The 21,181-nt window shown below is 37.4% G+C and overlaps 1 protein-coding gene across 3 annotated transcripts in view; it reads right to left on the reverse strand.

Moving 5' to 3' along the window:
• Nucleotides 1–21,181, reverse strand: part of MSR1 (macrophage scavenger receptor 1) — an 83,825-nt gene that overhangs the window by 11,726 nt on the left and 50,918 nt on the right. Inside the window, exon 9 of one of the 3 annotated variants that reach the window (XM_025394518.1) lies at nt 20,072–20,375. The exons of the other annotated variants lie outside the window; for them this stretch is intronic. Coding sequence (XP_025250303.1) covers nt 20,332–20,375 — 44 coding nt within the window. The 3' untranslated portion in view covers nt 20,072–20,331. Of the gene's footprint in view, nt 1–20,071; nt 20,376–21,181 lie in introns of those variants that run through there. 3 annotated transcript variants of the gene reach the window in all.

Below are 21,181 nucleotides of genomic sequence, written 5' to 3' on the forward strand. Positions count from 1 at the left end.
CACAAAAATAGGTGACCAAACTTCATATCTTTTACCAAGGGAAACAAGGGAGCTATAGTGACAACATTCATTTAGAAATAGCAAAGACTTTCCTTGTAGTGAGGTTCCTGGATTCTGTACCAAAGTTTTTGTGTTTTTCTTTTACAGAAAAAAATATTAACGAGATGAAAAATCAGACAATTTTGTGAATTTTGAGAAATGATTCAAATAGTAAAAACAAAGAAATAAACTTTGTTTACAATTATGAAAGTAATTTTGTTCTATAGCGTCTAATCAAAATGACCATGTGTACAATAAACTTTTGTAAACTCTTGATCCTCCTACAGAAAGATTTATATAAATATGAAATGGCTCTTTTCTATTTTTAAAAACCAATATATATGCACTTTGACCTAGGGACAGATTAAATAAAATAGTACAACAAATATTACAAGAGCAATTCACTTGGTGTATGAAAATTCTTTTAAACAGCCTGTATTATTCTGCTAAGTATTTGTTTAGAAAATTATTTGGTTAAAGAACAGAATGAAAGGCAGAGACAAAAAATGTTTTTTAAAATTTAGTTAATACCAGATAAAAATAACAATATTTTCTAATAATCATAAAACAAATTAATGTAAGTCTATTTAAACAAAACATATCTTTTCAAATATAAGTTTGAGGAATGTTATATTATTAAAAAGCAAGATGTAATGTTTATAACAAAAATATCTCTCTAATATGAAAACAGAGTTTTAGGGTATGGCTTTTTGGAGCTTAATAAATTGAAGAAATATTCAGTAACTTTTTTTTCTCCAATTTGAATTCATTTTGTTAGAATGGTAATCTAATAACATTAAAAGTTATTGGATTATCATTCCAACAAATGTTTTTAACTTATGCTTATTACTGTGTTAACAGTAATTTAATAACATTTAAAATTATTAGATTACTGACAATTTCCTGTAATGAAACTAAGTGACCTGAGCCATGCAGAAACATAAAAGGTGGCATGTTACTATATATATACACTTATATTTATTCTCTTGATTCTTCCAAAATATAATTCAGTGCTAAATACGGAATTAGTGTAAGCATGCCTGAGTGGATAAGCCCTTCTTCACTTAATAAGCATAAGTTAAAACCGTTTTTAAAAATGAAAATAATTTGTTTTTATGGTATCTCAGCTTTCATTTACTAGTAAAATTCCTGAGTGGCCCGATCATTTCTTGTAATTGCCTAAAGAAAATGAGAAAGAAAAATCCAAGAATGGATTGTGAGAAGTCTTTACATATTAGAGTCATGTTTTATTAACTAGTGTGATATCCAAATGTTTATTTTTATACAAGTCAAATACATCTAAACATAATATATTTATCATGCATGCATGCTATGAAATTTCAGGCATATTCGAACATTTGATTATATAAGCATCATTGTCCTGTTGTCCAAACAAGTGTATGTAAGCATTCTCACTGTCCATTGTTTACCTCTTATTCCTTCCAAAATGTCATGAATGAGCCATGCTTGTCCCGGAGCAGTGGTTCTCAAACAATAAAATGTAGCAGAACAAGCTCCCAATAGCTAATGCTGTTGGTCCAGGGACCACACTTTGAGAACCACTAACCTAGATGATTGCAGTATATATTTAGAAGAGGAGACATATTGTATCAGAAACAGATGGTGCTGCTGATACAATCCTTTGATCTCATTTATTGCAAAGAGAATGGCTGACTGTAAATTTCTACCAAATTCCCTATGCTCAAAGGATCCTGAGGGGGGGTAGGTACCTGTATTCAAATTCTTCAGGGCCAAATATGTTTGGGTATGCTGATCCATATCTGTCACCTGAAATATTGTTCAATTATAAATCAACTGTTAATAGGTGACCACACATTGCTGATCCTTGACCATCTCTGAAGTAATACAGAGGAAGAGTGTCTGAATATGTCAGTAGACTCATTTGAGAGTTGGCTTCACCTGCCATTCAACTGCTCTGTTTTGGTGATGTAGAAAAGTTTGTTTTGTCATGAACCTTGATCATAGCATTTTCTCTGTAAGACTGAAGGATCGAAACTTCTCTGAAACTAGCTAACTCATTGTCATAGATATGTAAAACATGTCTATGGTTTCTTTGGCATCAAGCTAATATATTTAGTCAGATAGGGCTTTTTTTTTTCCATTTGGGTATTTTTTTCTTGTATATAAAGATTTCAGAAGACACACGTGTGTGTGTGTGTGTGTGTGTGTGTGTGTGTGTTTCTGGATAGCTGTTTCCTCTTAACTTTATTTGTGTAGACATTTTCTAGATCCAAATCAAATAAACACAGATAAGCATTGACTATGTGCCTAAACAACGAATCCCTGTATTATTACTTCTTAATTGGTGAAAAAACAGAAACTAAAGTAACTTACATCAAAACCAAAATAATACTGTATTTTAAGGATCATTGGATGTTTCATAGAACCCAAGGATAAGATTATAGTTAGGAATCTGGAATAGCCGACCCAAGACCCGAATCTGCTTAGGAGGCTCCAACTTGTACCCAGGCTTCTTTCTGTAGGTTGCTTACTTCTTCTTTTTGTTGTGGCAAGCTAGATATCTTTGCTCTCCTGTTCACTTGATAGAACATGTCTGTTAACAGCTCCTAAGTTTATGTTTTACAGTTTCTTTCTCGATGACAGTTACTGTCTCTTTCTCAGGGGCAGACTGACAGTTCTAACACTCACCTAACTTGATATTTTACAGCCTATTTCTTAGTGATAGATTCTAAAATATCCAGGGAAGTTTTTCAATGGCCTAGTTTGGGCCACATGCCCATCTGTGGACTGGACAAACAGGCAGTGTCACTTGCATGAACATGGCATTCCCAGAGTGAGAATGGGGAGGCATCTCCATGTTGAAACAGTTTTGAGCAGACAAAATATATTAAGTCCATTCCATAAAAGATATTTTAATAATCTTGCTGCTTTTATGCAAATATTTGCTGTTTCTTTATAGAACAAGTTGGGGAATCCCTGATAGAATTACAAACATAGTAGACTAGAATGATAGAGGACTTCATGAGAATACTCTTGCCAAGTGACTTGTGGAATAAATAAGGTCATGATTAATCTCTGTTCACCTTTCCAATCTAACCCTTGAGAAATTCTCCTTACCTGCATTGCTTTGTCTTTTTACTTTAGTTACATAACTACTCACATTTTTCAAGTAAGTCTCACTCTCCTTTATTCCTGGGGCTTTGGTTCCTGTCTGAAATGTTCCTTCTTCCCTTCCCACTTCCCCTCTCATTTCTACACTCTCAATCTGGATTGAGATTGGTTACTTTATAGCACTATTACAGATGCTGTACCAAACCACAGGAAACTTGTTTGTTTTCCCCATTAGACTGAAAGAAACCCCTTACGGTCATCTTTTCAGCATCTGACAAAATGCAAGTTGTCACTTAGTAGTCACTTGATGAAGAGTTATGGCATGAATGAGTAAATGAATGAATGGTGAGCTTCTCTTGATACATGAATTGCATTACCCAGTGAGATTAAATTGGCAAATGCTTAAAATATCAAATCATAGAAGAAACAGAATTTAATATTTCATAAGTCTTTAGAGGGAATAGAATATAGTTTCTATGTGTAGAAACAGAAAAATCATGAAGGAAAGACTGATTTAACTGGCATAAACATGAGTGTTTTTATGGAAAAAATGCATATGGCTGGCTACCGAGAGCCTCTGCAAATATGAGGGTTTGGTGGGAGGCTCTGATCAGAGAAGCCTGAGACATTGGAAAATCTGATTTTGTCAGCTCAGTGAGCAGATCTATCTCTTAGAGGCAGACTAATGTTAAACAGAATCTTGGGACTAAATGTCAATTCAATTTACAATGAGAAATGTAATTGCCTCAAAAACTGGAATATTTGAATCTGCTTGACAAGGCCATTTTCTCCCCTTGGGCAATCTGCATGGGAAGCCAAATCACTGGCAGTGAACTCTTAGTTTAATTAATTTATTAATTTACAATGAGACCTAGCAGTGAGATTTTGCTTCTGGGACTGGCCAGTGATCTTTTGTTAACACATTTTTCTTTATATATGTTAATACATTCAGTCAGGTTAAATGATGTGACATATCTCTGCTGATTCATTGAATGTTCATTCTATAGTTTAACTTTTTAAAGGCAATCTCACTATTCTTATGTCCCAGTTATTTACATTTCTATGACAGTGAGTTATCTAGTTTCAGAGAAGTTCCAATCCTTTCTTTAGGAAAGAACCGGGACATAAGAATAGTACATACATATATAGCAAATGCACAAAAGCATGAATGGAAGGAAACAAACTCCAGGATGAAGGTTTACCCTGGAAAGGAAGACAGGTAGACATACTAGAACTTCAACTCTGTTCATAACATTATATTTCTCTTAAACATTTTTAAAAATTTTTCTTTAGAGACAAGGTGTCCCTGTGCCTCCCAGATTGAAGTGTTATGGTGCAATGATAGCTCACTGCGGCCTCAAACTCCTGGGCTCAAGTGATCCTCCTGCCTCAGCCTCCCAAGTAGCTGGGATTACAGGCGTATGCCACCACGTCCAACTAATTTAAACATTTTTTGTAGAGAAGGGGTCTTACTACGTTGCACAGACTAGTCTCAAACTCCTAAGCTCAAGTGATCCTCCTGCCTTGGCCCCCCAAGGTGATACCATTACAGGTAGGAGCCCCTGCACCCAGCCGAAATTATATTTCTTAAAAAACAAATACTTGTAGTCAAGACGGTAAATGTGAACATTTCAAAGGTCCAAGTGGTGTACACATGACTATGTATTAGCTATTTATGATAAGTGTTTTTTCTTTATTTTTGAAATATAGTTTATTTAAAGAAGAAAACTTTCACAGCAATGTTGACAGAGCCATACCAGAACCCTGAACAAATTATTTAAAGTGTTCCATATACAAGTCAACCCTTAAAAGTTAGAGTAAAGATACCATGAATCTATTAATCACTGTTGGAAAGACACCATTTAAACTTGAAAAGTCAGGGAATATGTAAGGTCTTCTTTGCATGTGTCAATTACCACTACTCATTGGAAAGAAATAACTGAAGTTAGAAATGACTTTTGAGGAGCATAACAGTTATTATCCTATTTTTTACTCATAGTCATGATTTCTTTTTTGTATCGTTTATTGGAATTAGGATTTAGGTTAAATCCTAACCAATGGATTAGGTTATGAATCACAAAATAGAGTCTATTATGGATTAGGTTAAATTCCATAACAATGGAAGTTATGATATTTGAGATGCAAATGTAACACAGAAATTTAAAAATATCTGGTTGCACTTTTGACCTGGAAGTTCTCACAACATGGCAAAATTCCTTTAAGAAAATAACTGATTCTTTATTTAAGATAATTACCTTACTGAGATACTTAGCAATGAAATGTACAACCCAAATGTCAGATACCTGCAGAAACTGAGTTAAATTTCTTTTGAAAATTTCTCTAGAAAAATAACATGACAGATTGTGTTACTCCTAGAGTCAGAGAGACAAGTATTTTGGAGATCCTGGGACAGAGTCAAGAGGAGATAGTTCTGTATTTTTTGAAGACATGGGATTTCACCATGTAGTCTAGGCTGGTCTCCAACTCCTGAGCTCAAGCGATTTGCTTACTTTGGCCTCCCAAAGTACTGGGATTACAGACATAAACCACTGCACCTGGCCATAGGTGTAATTTTGCACAGTTTACTTAATGGTTCTAAATCCTCAAGGGGAAGACATCAGAGTGACAGATTCCTTGTGGGGATTAAGTAAAGGAGGTATAGAAAGTGCTTTTCAGAGTGTCTGGTTCATTCTACATATTGTAGGTATTAGTGATACTATTATTTCTTAGAAATTCAGATTTCTGGCCTAAAGATGGGAAATAGGTGATGGGAGGACAAAAGTATCATATATTAAATAACAGTTTCTCAACAACTTTGTGCTTCAGAATCCCCAAGGAGAACTTTTGGGAATCACATGTATCGAGGCCACAGCACAAACTCCCTGAAATCAGAGTATCTGTATGTCATATCCAGGCATCTTTATATGATAAAAGCCTCACGGTCATTCTGATGTTCACCATATCCTGAGCCCAACTTGTAGAACAATACTAGAATACATGTGATCACTTAGAGAGCTACAAATCATTCGCATTATGGAATAATTTAACTAATACATCACTGCTGAATAAGCAATCAGCAAGGCTATTTCTAAATATGATTGAATAAGTTAGTGAGTTTGATCCACTTTTTAGTGCCCTGGACCCTGCATTCTGAGATTCTTAAAGGAAATCTTGCCTTATCCACCATTTGGTATTTATCTCTCCGGGTTAGGCAATGAGTATATCTTATCTCTACACACAACAGCTTGTCAAGGGGAAAGCTCAGGTTCAAAAGTAGAGATGGAAAAAGTTATTTTGAAGGAAAAAATGTGGCATTCTTTCTCGGCCATGGCTAGATGTTAAGATAATGCCACACAGCAAGAGCTGACTTTACAACAAATATAACATATCTAACGAGAAAGAGAGAAAGAGTGAGACTGAGTCCGAATGATTTACTTTGAACACCTGGATCCTGCTACGCCTGAAGCCATCTGTTGGAATTGTAATTCTTAAATATATAAACCAATAGACTCTATTTTGTGATTCAGGATGTTTCTCTTACTTTTTCTCTTACTTTATACTTAACAGTTCTTACAAATACTTCGATGGTGATTATTTGTCAAAGAATATTAGAAGTGATTGCCCAGGTCATCCTGTTTGTCATTGATCCCATCACCATTGGTTATTGTCTATTTAAACTGCATTATTCTGGTAATTTTTATTATTTCATGAGACATAATGTAAAAGAACATCACTAGAATGTAAATACACAATACTAGCCATAAAGAAAAGTGAAATTGTTCTCATAACTATAAAAACATCAGAGTGCATCAAATTTATTTATGGTGCGATCCAGGCCCTCTTTAAGAACAAAGTTACAGAAAGATAGACAAAGAAAACTGAATTCATTCTGAAACAGTTCCAGCCGTGTGCTGCAGAGATCCTGCCCACAGACACAGGATCAGTGCTTGATGCCTTCCTATTATGTACTGAATTGTGTCACTCCAATATTTGCATGTTGAAGTCCTAAACCCCAGCGTGACTGTATTTAAAGAGAGAGGCTGTATAGAGGTAATTCAGGTTAAATTAGGTCACAAGGGCAGAATCCTAACTTGGTAGGACTGGTGCCCTATAGGAAGAGATGAAGACACTAGGAGCTCAGTGCTCACACAGAAACTGCCTCACGAAGTCACAATGAGGAGGTGGCCATCTGCAAGCCAAAGAGAAGCCTCAGGGAAACCAATCCTGCCCCAGGCTTGATCATGGGCTTTTAATGTCCAGAACTGTGAGGAAATAAATGTCTATAATTTAAGCTATGTTATCTACGGTATTCTGTTCTGACAGCCCAAGCAGACTAATACGTTTTCTTTTTTCACTTACGTTGTGTGTTTTTATTTGCAAAGGAGAAATAGCATACTTCAGGGCATATAAACTTAAAAATACAAGCTTCTTCTCTAATTTATAGGTGGAGTTAAGCTGCCATACTTGCTATGTTGTGATTTGAACACATTGAAAATCCCTTTTCTGAAAATGACTTTGTCCCTAAAACACCTACTTTAAAGGCTTAGATTTTTATTTAAAAATGACACAAGTATTTACAAAGGGCCTATTAGATGTTTTAATACATTAATAATAATAATAATAGTTCATTAGCTTACGCTCTGTGATTGATAAAGTACATATCTTTTTGATGCAGAAATAGTATTTCTAGGTGCAGGTAATGTACTGGATAACAGGATTAAGTGAGAATGTAACAGGAAAGAGTTTGAGGTGGAAGATGTTTTATAATAGAACAGATAATCATTTTATAGGGGACAAATAAATTTTGTTGTAAATCATGAAGTTTTTGGGAAAATATTGTACACAGAAACTGAATATTTGTATGCAAAGAAGTTTACTTGTCTTTTGGGCTTTCTAGGAAATAAAAATGCAGAATTATACAAAACATCATTAGGAAATGGGTCATTTTGCTAAATAATTCACATTAAAATTCCTTTATATAGGTCCTTACAATACTTGAGGGTCAAATATTTTACTTTGGCATGGATTAAGCAGGATGTGAGTAAGAAGTAGAACACGAAAATAACTACAGCATCCAGGAAAGGATTACGAGTCTGTAGGCTAAGCCGTAACGGCGGGATTTCTTGGAGACTCCAGGTGAAGCAAGCCAACCGAGTCGTTCTAAGAAATTTGGTCTTAAGATTCACCTCAGGTTGGGTGCCGTGGTTCACGTCTGTAACCCCAGCATTTTGGGAGGTCAAGACAGGTAGATCATTTGAGTTTAGCAGTTAGAGACCAGACTGGGCAAGACAGCAAAACCCTGTTCCCTACAAAAATTTAAAGAAAATAGCTGAGTGTGGTGATGTGTGCCTGTAGTTGCAGCTACTTGGGAGACTGAGGCGGGAGGATCACTTGAGCCCAGGAGGCGGAGATTGCAGTGAGCCAAGATCATGCCACTGCACTCCAGTCTGGGAAACAGAAAGAGACTATCCCCCAAAACCCCCTAAAATAGATTTACATTTTAAGGGCAGCACATTTCCAGAGACACTAGGCTGAGGGGGGCAAATAATAGGCTGTGAGCCTGTACAAGGAAAGTGCTTTAATTTGAGCAACATAAATAATCTTGTGTGAGTATCAGGCTAAATTTGTACTACACAATAGGAATCCCGGAGTCACGTCTTCAAAGGGCAGGAAAGCCACTTGGTACCCAGGTTATAGAGGAAAGGGAAGTGGTGTGTAGGGTCTCTGCTTCATCTGCATTCCTGCACATAATTGCATGAATTTCCACTTTTGTTGCTGTGAAAAACAGGGCTGATGTTTTTCCTTCGAATTGGTTCTGGTGAGAGTGAGGCTATGAGAGTTAGTCGCGATAGGGACTAAGCAGGACAAGTGCTAACTGCTGGATCCATCATTGATTTAAATCCTATTTCAAACGACAAAACATACAGGCATATCCGGTTTTATCGGTCTTCACTTTATTGCACTTCGCAGACACTGCATGTTTTACAAATTGAAAGTTTGTTGCAATTCTGTGTCCTGCAAATCTGTCAGTCTCATTTTTCCAACAGCCTGTGCTCACTTTGTGTCTCTATGTCACATTTTGCAAATTCTCACAGTATTTCAAACTTTTCCCTTTGTTTCAAATGCTTTTTTTTCTGCACCTAGATGATCACTGTTTTTTATCCTTAAGTATATTAACATGGTGACAAATCGATTTATTTCTTTTTTTAAACTTTTATATTAGGTTCAGGCATACCTGTGCAGGTTGGTTATACAGGTCAATTGCGTGTCATGGCAATTTGGTGTACACAGATTATTTTGTCATCGAGGTAATAAGCACAGCAGCTGATAGCTTCTCAGTCCTCACCCTCCTCCCACCCTCCACCCTCAAGTAGACCCCACTGTCTGTTGTTCCCTTCTTTGTGTCAGTATCTACTCAAAGTTTAGTTCCCACTTGTAGGTGAGAACATGAGGTATTTGGTTTTCTGCTTCTCTGTGTGTTTGCAAAGGATAATGGCCTCCAGCTCCATCCATATTCCTTCAAAGAACATGACTCATTCTTTTATATGGCTGCACCGTATTCCATGGTGTATATGTACCACATTTTCTTTATCCAGTCTACGAATGATGGGCGTTTAGGTTGATTCCATGTCTTTGCTCTTGTGAATAGTGCTGTGATGAACATATGCGAGTATGTGTTTTTATGGTAGAACGATTTATATTCTTCAGGTATATACTCAGTAATGGGATTGCTGGGTCAAATGGTAATTCTGTTTTAAGTTCTTTGAAACATCACCAAAGTGCTTTTCCATAATGACTGAACTAATTTATATTTCCATGAGCAGACGATAAGCATTCTCTTTTCTCCACAGACTTGTCAGCACAGCATCTGTAATTTTTTGACTTTTTAATAAACAGCCATTCTAACCGGTATGAGATGGTATCTCATTGTGCTTTTGGTTTGCATTTCTCTAATGATTAGTAATGTTGAACATTTTTGCATATGCTTGCTGGCCATGTGTGTGTTTTCCTTTGAAAATTGTCTGTTCTTGTCCTTTGTCCATTTTTTATCATGTTTGGTTTTTTTTTTGCTTGTTGATTTAAGTTCCGTATAGATTTTGGATATTTGACATTTTTTCATACATAGTTTGCAAATATTTCCTCCCATTCTATGTATCTGTTTACTCTGTTGATAGTGTTTTTTTTTTTTTTTTTTTTTTCGGGGGGGGCGCAGAAGCTCTCTAATTAGGACCCATTTGTCAAATTTTATTTTTGATGCAATTGCTTTTGGCATCTTCATCATGAAATCTTTACCAGGTCCTATGCTCAGAACGGTATTTTGTAGGTTATCTTCCAGAGTTTTTATAGTTTTAGGCTTTAAAGTCTTTAATCTATCTTGAGTTGATTTTTGTATATTGTGTAAGGAACGAGTTCAGTTTCAATCTTCTGCATATGGCTAATCAGGGATCCCAGCACCATTTATTAAAAAGGGAGTCCTTTTCCTATTGCTTGCTTTTATTGGCTTTGTGAAAGATCAGATGGTTGTAGGTGGTTGGCAACGTTTCGGGTTCTCTATTCTGTTCTGTTGGTGTATGTGTCTGTTTTTATACTAGTATCATGCTGTTTTTGTTCTGTACCCTTGTAGTATAGTTCAAAGTCAGGTACCATGATGTCTCCAGCTTTGTTCTTTTTCCTAAAATTGGCTTGGCTATTTGGCTCTTGTTTGGTTCCATATACAGTTTAAAATAGTTTTTTTTTTTTCCTAAGTATGTGAAGAATGTCATTGGTAGTTTAAGAGGAATAGCACTGAATGTATACATTGCTTTGGGCAGTGTGGCCATTTTAATGATACTGATTCTTCCTATCCATGAGTATGGAATGTTTTTCTATTTGTTTGTGTCATCTAGGATTTCTTTGAGCAGTAGTTTGTAGTTCTCCTTGTAGAAGTCCTTCACTTCCCTTTTTAGCTGTATTCCTAGGAATTTTATTCTTTTTGTGGCAATTGTGAATGGGATTACATTCCTGATTTGGCTCTCAGCTTGACTGTTATTGGTATACAGAAATGCTAGTGATTTTCGTACGCTGATTTTGTATCCTGAAACTTTGTTGAAGTTGTTTATCAGCTGAAAGAGCTTTTGGGTCAAGACTATGGGGATATAGAATCACGTTGTCTGCAAACAGAGTCTGACTTTTTCTCTTCCTATTTGGATGCCGTATATTTCTTTTATTTTCATTGTTTTGTTGTTGTTGTTGTTGTTTTGTTGTGTTTTTTTGTTTGTTTTTGTTTTTCTTTTTTGAGATGGAGTCTCGCTGTCGCCCAGGCTGGAGTGCAGTGGCCAGATCTCAGCTCACTGCAAGCTCCGCCCTCCTGGGTTCACACCATTCTCCTGCCTCAGCCTCCCGAGTAGCTGGGACTACAGGCACCCACCACCTCGCCTGGCTAGTTTTTTGTAATTTTTAGTAGAGACAGGGTTTCACTGTGTTAGCCAGGATGGTCTGAATCTCCTGACCTCGTGATCCGCCCGTCTCGGCCTCCCAAAGTGCTGGGATTACAGGCGTGAGCCACCGCGCCCGGCCTTTTGTTTGTTTTTTTGTTACGGAGTCTCACTCCGTCACCCAGGCTGGAGTGCAGTGGCATGATCTTGACTCACTGCAACCCCTGCCTCCCAGGTTCAAGTGATTCTCCTGCCTCAGCCCCTCAGGTAGCTGGGACTACAGGCACCCACCACTACATCGGCTAATTTTCGTATTTTTAGTAAAGACAGGGTTTTGCCATTTGGCCAGGCTGGTCTGGAACTCCTCACCCTAGGTGATCTTCCCACCGCAGCCTCCCCAAGTAGATGCACTATATTTCTTTATCTTGCCTGATTGCTCTGGCCAGGACTTCCAATACCATGCTGAACAGGAGTAGTGGAGAGGGCATCATTATCTTGTGTTGGTTTTCAAGGGGAATGTTTCCAGCTTTTGCCCATTTAATATGATGTCGCCCGTGGGTTTTTCATAGATGGCTCTTATTATTTTGAGATATGTTCCTTCAATACCTAGTGTATTGAGAGTTTCTAACATGAAGAGGTGTTGAATTTTATCAGAAGTGTTTGCTGTATCTATTGAGATCATCATGTAGTTTTTGTTTTTAGTTCTATGTGGTGAATCACATTTATTGATTTGCAAACCTTTTCATTATTAGTAAAATATGGGGAGATTAAAACAAAGTTTGTTGAAAAATGCAATTAAAAAGTAAAAAACACAAAATATAAACTTTATTTCTCAACATAAGCTCCATCAAGTTCAAGACACTTTTATAGGTGATGATACTAGCCATTTAGTCCATCCCTAAAGACCTGAGGATCTTAGGAATTTAACTATATCAATGCTGTCATCTTCTCATTATTAAAAGAAGAAAAATTGGTGTCCTTTAAAAATATTTTGAGAGTGGGAAGCAAAAAGATGTCAGAAGCAGCCAAATGAAGATTGTAAGATGATTTTCCATTGAAACTCTCCCCAAAATTGTCCTAGTTTGATGAGAGCAATGAGCAAGAACACTGTCATGATGGAGACTCTCTGGAGAAGCTTTCCTTTGAGTTTGCTGTTAAAACTTTGGACAACTTTCTCAAAATACTCTCATAGTAAGCCTAGGTTATCATTGTTTGGCCCTCCAGGAAGTCAACAAGAAAAATCACTTGAGCATCCTCAAAACCTGTTGTGAGAACCTTTGTTCATGACTGGTCCACTTTTGCTTTGACTGTAACACTTCTACCTCTTGGTAGCCATTGCTTTGATTATGCATTGTCTTCAGGATTATACTGGTAAATCCATGTTTTACCTTCTTCTGTAATTCTTCAAATAAATGCCTCAGGATCGTGACCCCACTTATTTAAAATTTCCATTGAAAGCTCTGCTCTTGTCTACAGCTGATCTGGACACAACAGTTTTGGCACCCATCTAGAAAAAACTTTACTCAACCTTCATTTCTAAGTCACAGTTGTGCAAGTCAAACCAGTTAGGATGTCTGAGGTGTTGGCTCTTGTTCTGCTGTCTCAGTTCTTTTCAATTAAGGCACAAACAAGATGAATTTTTTTTTTCCTTACAAATTGATGTGGCTAGTCAGCTACTGCAGGCTTCATCTTCAACATTTTCTTATCCCTTTGTAAAATTGAGTTCTGTTTTTTTCTAAACTGCTAATTCCTTTGGGACACTGTGCCTATAAACTTTTCATAAAGTATCAGTGATTTCATCATTCTTCCAAACAAGTTTCATCACAAATTTTATGTGTGTTCTTGGTTCCATTTTAGCAATATTTATGTGGCTCTGATAGGGGCTTTTTAAAAACAGATACCTTATTGTTCTTTGTGCATCAAATTAGATTCTATTCAGACATGTTATAATAAGCTAGCTTGTTTTAGTGCAAAATTTTTGAAACCCAAGTGTAGTGTTTTCATTGTACATATTTTCCATGATTCTTTTGAAGACCCCTTGAATTTGTTATGGCAATCAGTGATCTTGGAGATTACTATTGTGATTAGTTTGGGGAACCACAAACCATGCCCATAAAAGATGGCAAACTTAGTCGATATATGTTGTGGATATTCTGACGGCTGCACCAACTGTCTCTCTTCGTCTCCTCAGGCATCCCTATTCCCTGAGACACAACAATATTGAAAGTAGACAAATAGTAACCTAACAATGGCCTCTAAATGTTCCAGTGAATGGAAGAGTTGCATATCTCTCATCTAAACCAAAAGCTATATACGATTAAGCTTAGCGAGAAAGGCATGTTGAAAGTCAAGATAGGCTGAAAGGATGAAAGATATCTAAGTTGTAAATGTGAGAAAAAGTTATTGAGAGCAATTAAAAGTGCTACACCAGTGATCACAAAAATAATAAGAAAACAAACCACCTTATTGCCGATATAGTTTTAGTTAGTTAGTGGCCTTCATATATGATCAAAACAACCATGACATTCACTTAAGACAAATCCAAGTCCAGAGCAAGGCTCTACCTCTCTTCAACTCTGTGGAGGCTGAGAAAGGTAAGGAAACTTCAGGAGAAACGTTGGAAGCTAGCAAAGGTTGGTTCATAAGGTTTAAGGAAAGAAGTCATCTCTGTAACATAAAAGTACAAAGTGAATTAGCAAATGTGGATATAGAAGCTTTAGAAAATTGTCCAAAAGATCTAGTTAGGAAAACTGGTGAAGGTGACTACACTAAACAACAGATTTTCAATGTAGATGAAACAGCTTGTGTTGAAAAAGATGCCATCTATAACTTTCATACTTAGAGAGGAGAAGTTCATGCTTGACTTCAAAGCTTTAAAGTATAGGCTAATTCCCTTGTTGGGAGCTAATGCAGCTGGTGACTTTAAGTTGAAGGAAATGCTCAAGTTTAGGGCCCTTAAGAGGTAAGCTAAATGTCCTCTCCCTGTGCTCTAGAAATAGGACAACGAGGCCTGGGTGACAGCACGTCTGTTGACAGCATGAATATTTTAATCTCACTGTTGAGACTTATTGCTCAGAAAAAAAAAAAAATCCTTTTAAAATATTACTGCTCATTGACAGTGCACCTGCTCACCCAAGAGCTCTGATGGAGATGGACTAAAAGACTGGTGGTGTTTTCATGCCTGCTAACACAGTATCCATTGTGTAGACCATGGATCAAGGATTATTTTTTACTTTCAAGTCTTATTATTTAAGAAATACATCTTGTAAGGCTATAACTGCCATACAGAGTGATTCCTCTGATGTGTCTGAGCAAAGTAAATTGAAAACTTTTCGGAAAGGTTTCACAATCCTATATGGCATTAAAAGAGTTTATAATTCATGGGAGAAGGTCAAAGTATTGAGGTTAACTGGAATTTGGAAGAAGTTGATTCCAACCCTCATGAACGACTGTGAGGGGTTCAAGACTTTAATGGAGAAAGTCACTACAAATGTGGTATAAATAATAAGAGAAGCAGAGAACTAGAATTAGAAGTGGAGCCTGAGGATGTGGCTGAATTGCTGCAATCGATAAAACTTGAACCGATTAGGGGTTGCTTCTTATGGATGAGCAAAGAAAGTGGTTTCTTGAGATAAAACCTACTCCTGAGGGGAAGATACTGTGAACATTGTTGAGATGACAACAAAGGATTTAGAATATTATATAAATTTAGTTGCTAAAGCAGCAGTAGAATATGAGAGGACTGATTTTAATTTTGAAAGAAGTTCTAAAGTGGGTAAGTGCTATCAAACAGCATCCATTGCATGCAGCAGAGAAATTTCTCATGAACAGAAGACTCAATCAATGTGGCATATTTCACTGTTATCTTAAGAAATTGCCACAGTCACCCCAATCTTCAGCCACCATCACGCTGATCAGTCAGCAGCCATCAACACTGAGGCAAGAGCCTCTACCAGAAAAAGATTACGACTTCCGGAAGGTTCAAATGATTGTTAGCATTTTTTAGCAACAAAGTATTTTAAAATTAAAGAATGTACATTATTTTAAAGACATAATGCTATGCCACACTTAATAGACTCCAGTGTAGTGTAAATATAAGTATTGTATGCACTGGGAAACCAAAAAAAATTGTCTGGCATGTTTCATTGTGATAATTGCTTTTTTTTTTTTGCCATGGTCTAGAACTAAACCCACAATATGTCCACAGTATGCCTGTATTAGCTATACACTCTATTAAGGAACACATCTATTGTTAATGGAATGCTGCATTTTTTTTTTTCTTTTGAGAAGCAGTCTTGCTCTGTCTCCAGGCTGGAGTACAGTGGTATGATCTCGGGTCCCCACAACCTCTGCCTCCCAGGTTCAAGCGATTCTCCTGCCTCAGCCTCCCAAGTATTTGGGACTACAAGCTTGCACCACCACACCCAGCTAATTTTTGTATTTTTAGCAGAGACAGGGTTTCACCATGTTGGCCAGGATGGTCTCAATCTCTCGACCTTGTGATCTGCCCACCTTGGCCTCCCAAAGTACTGGGATTACAGGTGTGAGCCAACGCTAATTTGTGAATCCACAGAAACACCATGTAACTGTCAAGGATGAGCAGCATTTACCTAAGAAACCTGGAACCATCCCTACGCAGGTACACTCAGTTCTGCTAACTCATAACTAGTGCTACTAAGAAAGTACATTATGGAGTTAAAAAAGGGACACAATAGAAAAGAGAGACATTGCAGCGGCCAAATAATAGTGAAAAATGTTAAGGCTGAGCCCATTACCAAAATAAAGATAGAATATTAACAGGTAGCGCTTCCCCAGGCGCACATAAGTAGCTCTCATTAGTGATAATGGAAGCTTTGTGAGCATTCCGGGAAAACTATGTTTCTGAGTAATATCCTTAGAAGGGAGACTAGAGGCAATAGCTGGAGTAGTTATGAAGGTGGAAACATAAACAAAGAATAATTGAGAATGCTTATTTGGAATTTGATCTGCTGTAAGAATTTTTATCTCTTTAGCTCTTCAAATTACTAGGCCCATTCTAGAAAACCAAACCGCTCATTACAAATTTCTTCCTTTTCTGCCTTTCTCTCTCTCTACCTATCTCTTTGTATCTTTCTCTTTGCACACTCTCCACATGACATATCTGTGATATTTATATATAAAAATACATAACACTAGTGTGGGAATACTGAATGGAGTCATCAGGACTTTGGAGATTTAAAGACCTGGCTTTGAGTTTCTGTTCTTCCACTAATTAGCAGTAAGCCTCAGCTTATAATTCTAGAAACTGGGATAGCAGTCCTTCACCCAAATGCTCTTCTGAGGATTAATGTAGAATGCACCAAAAACCCTGTTGGGTTGGGTGTGGTGGCTCACACCTGTAATCCCAAGATTTTGGGAGGATGAGGCAGGAGGATTGCTTGAGGCCAATAGTTTGAGATCAGCCTTGGCAATACAGTGAGATCCCATCTCTCTTTTTTTTTTCTTTTTTAAATAGCCAAGCATAGTGGTGTGTGCCTGAAGTCCTAGCTACTCAGGAGGCAGAGGTGGGAGGATCATTTAAGCCCAGGAGCTCAAAGCTGCAGTGAGCTATGGAGGTGCCACTGTAGTCCAGCCTGTGCAACAGAGAAAGACTCTGTCTCTTAAAAAAAAGATAAAGGAAAAAAAAAAAAAAAAAAGCCCTTGCCTCACAGGCTTTACTTTGATCAAAAATGCTTTGTAAAAAGACTAGTGTTCATTTAAGATTGAGCTGAGTCCTCAGTAATTGAGATACTTAGGACAGAGCCTCACACAAGTGTTATGTTTTATGGTAGGAATCATTTTGCTTGACTAAAACATCACTCTTCCAAGTTAAGGTGAGAACACAGCAGACAATTCACTATGACTAGCATTAGAGCTTATTGCAGGCTTCTTTTCTCTCCATTATACATTTTTAAAGTTGATAAAATTTGTGCCATTTGTGCCAATAATTTGAACAGAGCATTCAGCATCCATTTTTTTGTCTAAAGAGAGAAGAGAAGCCTTTCTTCCCTAATTTGAAAAGTTTGGATTAGTTTTTCACACTGAAAAATCTATATTTAGTCTAGGATATCAGATGACTTTTTAACTGAATCCCTGGAATGGTGTCCCAGCATCTCTGGGACTGAGGCCATCCTGTGCCTGATGTGGACCAAGGTCTGCTGAAGAAACCTGCTCATACTCTACTGACTTCCAGTGCAGAATGGGACAGGAGGTCTCATCAAATTAAACCAAGGAAAAAGAGATACAACTTATCTCTAGATGTTTGCGTAAACTGGCTATTCAATGTTGCTAGCCTGCTAATATTTGGGAGTATCTGAACAAGCGGCTAATCCTCCTCTACCTTTTACTTCTGGAGATTTTAATGTCATGTAGGCATGAAACCAGAGTACCATTGACAACTCTAACTTGTTTCAACCTTTCTCGGAATTTTCTCATCAGCAGTGTCTTGGGCCCATGCTTTGTCCTTCAGAGCCTGGACTCTTGTTTTATTAGCCTGACATTTTGTTCTGACCTCTGGTGACAGCTTCTGGCCTCTGGCGTGTACTCTGTTTAGTCGCTTATTTATAACTAATGTTCTTCTGCTCGACTCAGACAAACTCATTGATTTGCGATCTGGTCACACTTGCGTTGCTCTGTCTAATATAAAATCTTCTCTTTTTCTCTAGCATCTCTCTTTTTGCCATGACATTTATTCAGCGTCTTGCATTTTCATTTTGCTTTCTCTCCTACTCTGATTACAAATTAAAAATGTCTGCATTATACCAGCGAGGAAAAGCTATTCCAGTTCAGAGAGATCACTGCGAAGCATACCTTACATCTTTAAAGTACTTTATGATTTCATAGAGCATCTTCACACACACAGTATCTTACTTGATCCTCACAACAACCCTGTGAGGTAGGTGTTAACATGTTCATTACACAAATGTGGAAATCAAAATGCTGAGATACCCATAGGCATACTATCTAGAGTTCTACTAGAATCTGAATTGTATGAATCTTGGGTCTTAAAGGAAAGAAGAGTTGTGAAAATGTGGTCTGTTGATCACTAGAGAGAAACCAAAAATATAACATGGAATCCCATAAGAGCTTTTTACAACAAAAGAATATTGGTATTCTTTTTCATGATCAAAATGTTTTTGTTTGAAATGACCAGGTAATATAAGTTTTATTTTTGGTTTAAATGGGTTGGATAAATCGCCCAAGTTCGACTTCACTTCAAAACTTTTATATATATAAAATATACATATATATGTATATATACACATACACGCACTGTAATTTGGAAAATAGGAAGATGAGAAGGTAAACTCAGAATCAATTTTTTTTTTTTTTTTTTTTTTGAGACGGAGTCTTGCTCTGTCGCCCAGGCTGGAGTGCAGTGGCCGGATCTCAGCTCACTACAAGATCCGCCTCCCGGGTTCACGCCATTCTCCGGCCTCAGCCTCCCGAGTAGCTGGGACTACAGGCGCCCGCCACTGCGCCCAGCTAGTTTTTTGTATTTTTTAGTAGAGACGGGGTTTCACCGTGTTAGCCAGGATGGTCTCCATCTTCTGACCTCGTGATCCGCCCGTCTCGGCCTCCCAAAGTGCTGGGATTACAGGCTTGAGCCACTGCGCCCGGCCCAGAATCAATTTTTAAAAAAATATTCTAAGGAATTAAAAACTCTTTATCTCCTCTGCATACCTATCCAGCCCTATTCTTCCCCCAGTATAGCTTACATGTATTGTAATTGCTTGTTCATTTGTCTACATCTCTCAGGGACAATTAGCTCTGCAAAACCAGAGAGAGCATCTCCCTTATTAGGTTATGTCCAGCTCATGGAGGTACACAATGGACATGTGAATTAATGAATTAATGAGTGAATGGATTTTCTTCTGACATCCCTATCTCTGGTTGAGAATAATGTTTGAATAGAAAGAACTTGCATATTATCAGTACCTGTGACAGTTCTCCTAGAACCCAATAAATTAAATTGGGTTCTAGACTCTAGGTGAATGGGTGTAGTCCAGACTGTGAAACAGAGCAAGACTCTGTCTCTTAAAAAAAGAAAAAGAAAAAAAAAAAAAGCCCTTGACTCACAGGCTTTACTTAGATCAAAAATGCGTTGGAAAAAGACCAGCATTCATTTAAGATTGAGCTGAGTCCGCAGTAAAAATCAAATGAAAAACCAATGGATTTTTCCTATCATTGTATGAATTTTAGATAGGATACTTAAAATTCACATCCTAGTTGTAGTCTCATTGCACGTGAGCAAAGCATGATGAGAAATGCTACCAAACCACATATTGGTAACTGAGATATTTAGGACAGAGCCTCACGTAAGTGTTACACGATATGGTAGGAATCATTTTGCTTGACTGAAACATCACTCTTCCACGTTAGGGTGAGAACACAGCAGTTCTCCTAGAACTCAATAAACTAAATTGGGTTCAAGACTCAAGGTGAACGGGTGACAGAGAACTGAGGACTGGTTAGAGCAGCCCTCCAGTCCATGCATGAGAGGTGTCTAGGTTGGGGGTGATAGGGGAGAGGAGTGATGGTGGCGTAACTGGAGTAAGTAGAGGTATGAGCGTGGGAGCAGAGACCCAAACAGCACCAGGGAGCAGGAGAGGAGGCCACGTGGAAGTCAGGTACAACACAGGAACCAAGGTCATTTGGAGGAGTCACAAAAGGATCTTGGAAGTCAGTTGTGCAGATGACTTGTCCAGAGGCGAAGGGCCTTTTAATGAGATGGTAGCAGAGGACGTCCCGCCCAACCCACCTGATCTTAAAAGGGCCCCGCCCTCATGTGATCAGTGAGTTGTACTGGTCCTGACACATGTATGAAAGAGGAAATTAATTAGTATTTTTAATCATATTTAAAGAAAGCCTGAAAAAATTTTAAAAATGCATATTAAAAAACTGAATATACATTTTCACCTACCAGAAGGAACTAAAGATGTGGGGAATCAGGTACTTTCATACAGAATAGGTTGGTACAAGCTTTTAGCAGCCATTTACAAGAATTCATCAAATGGTAAAATGAATATAACCTTTGAACCATTGATTCTACTTCTAGCAAATTCCCTATTAAAAAGTATTCCCACAAGATTATATGTTGGAATGTTGAATATAGCATTGCTTATTAAAGTCTGACCAAAGCAAACAAAAATCATTTAGTGTTCAGGACGAGAGGGGTGAATGGCTATATTATGGTAATTACGGTATAGCTGAGTAATAGAATAAGGTGTAGCCATTGAGAGAAAAGAGATAGAGCCATATTTAATATGGACAGATGACTGACATATTAACATCAGCAAAAAGCAGAATATACCACATTAGATGTTTATGTGTATCATTCTTTTTTAAGCATTATGCAGTTGTTATATACTCCATATGAGGAGGGAGGACCTGGTGGAGAATTCAGAGGCTGTATACAAGCATCGCTCTTACTGCTTCCTCAAAGAAAGTATGTACATAAACTCCAAAATAGCCATTAAAATATCTGTAACTGAAAACATTTCTGAACATATCTGAAGAAAATGTTCAAAGCATTTGATAACCTTAGGTGATGGAAGACAGTGGGGTGCTATTTGCAGACTAAAAATTAAAAAATAGCTTCTTATTTGCAAAGCTTG

This window comes from Theropithecus gelada, chromosome 8, assembly GCF_003255815.1.
Source record: "Theropithecus gelada isolate Dixy chromosome 8, Tgel_1.0, whole genome shotgun sequence".
NCBI lineage: Eukaryota > Metazoa > Chordata > Mammalia > Primates > Cercopithecidae > Theropithecus > Theropithecus gelada.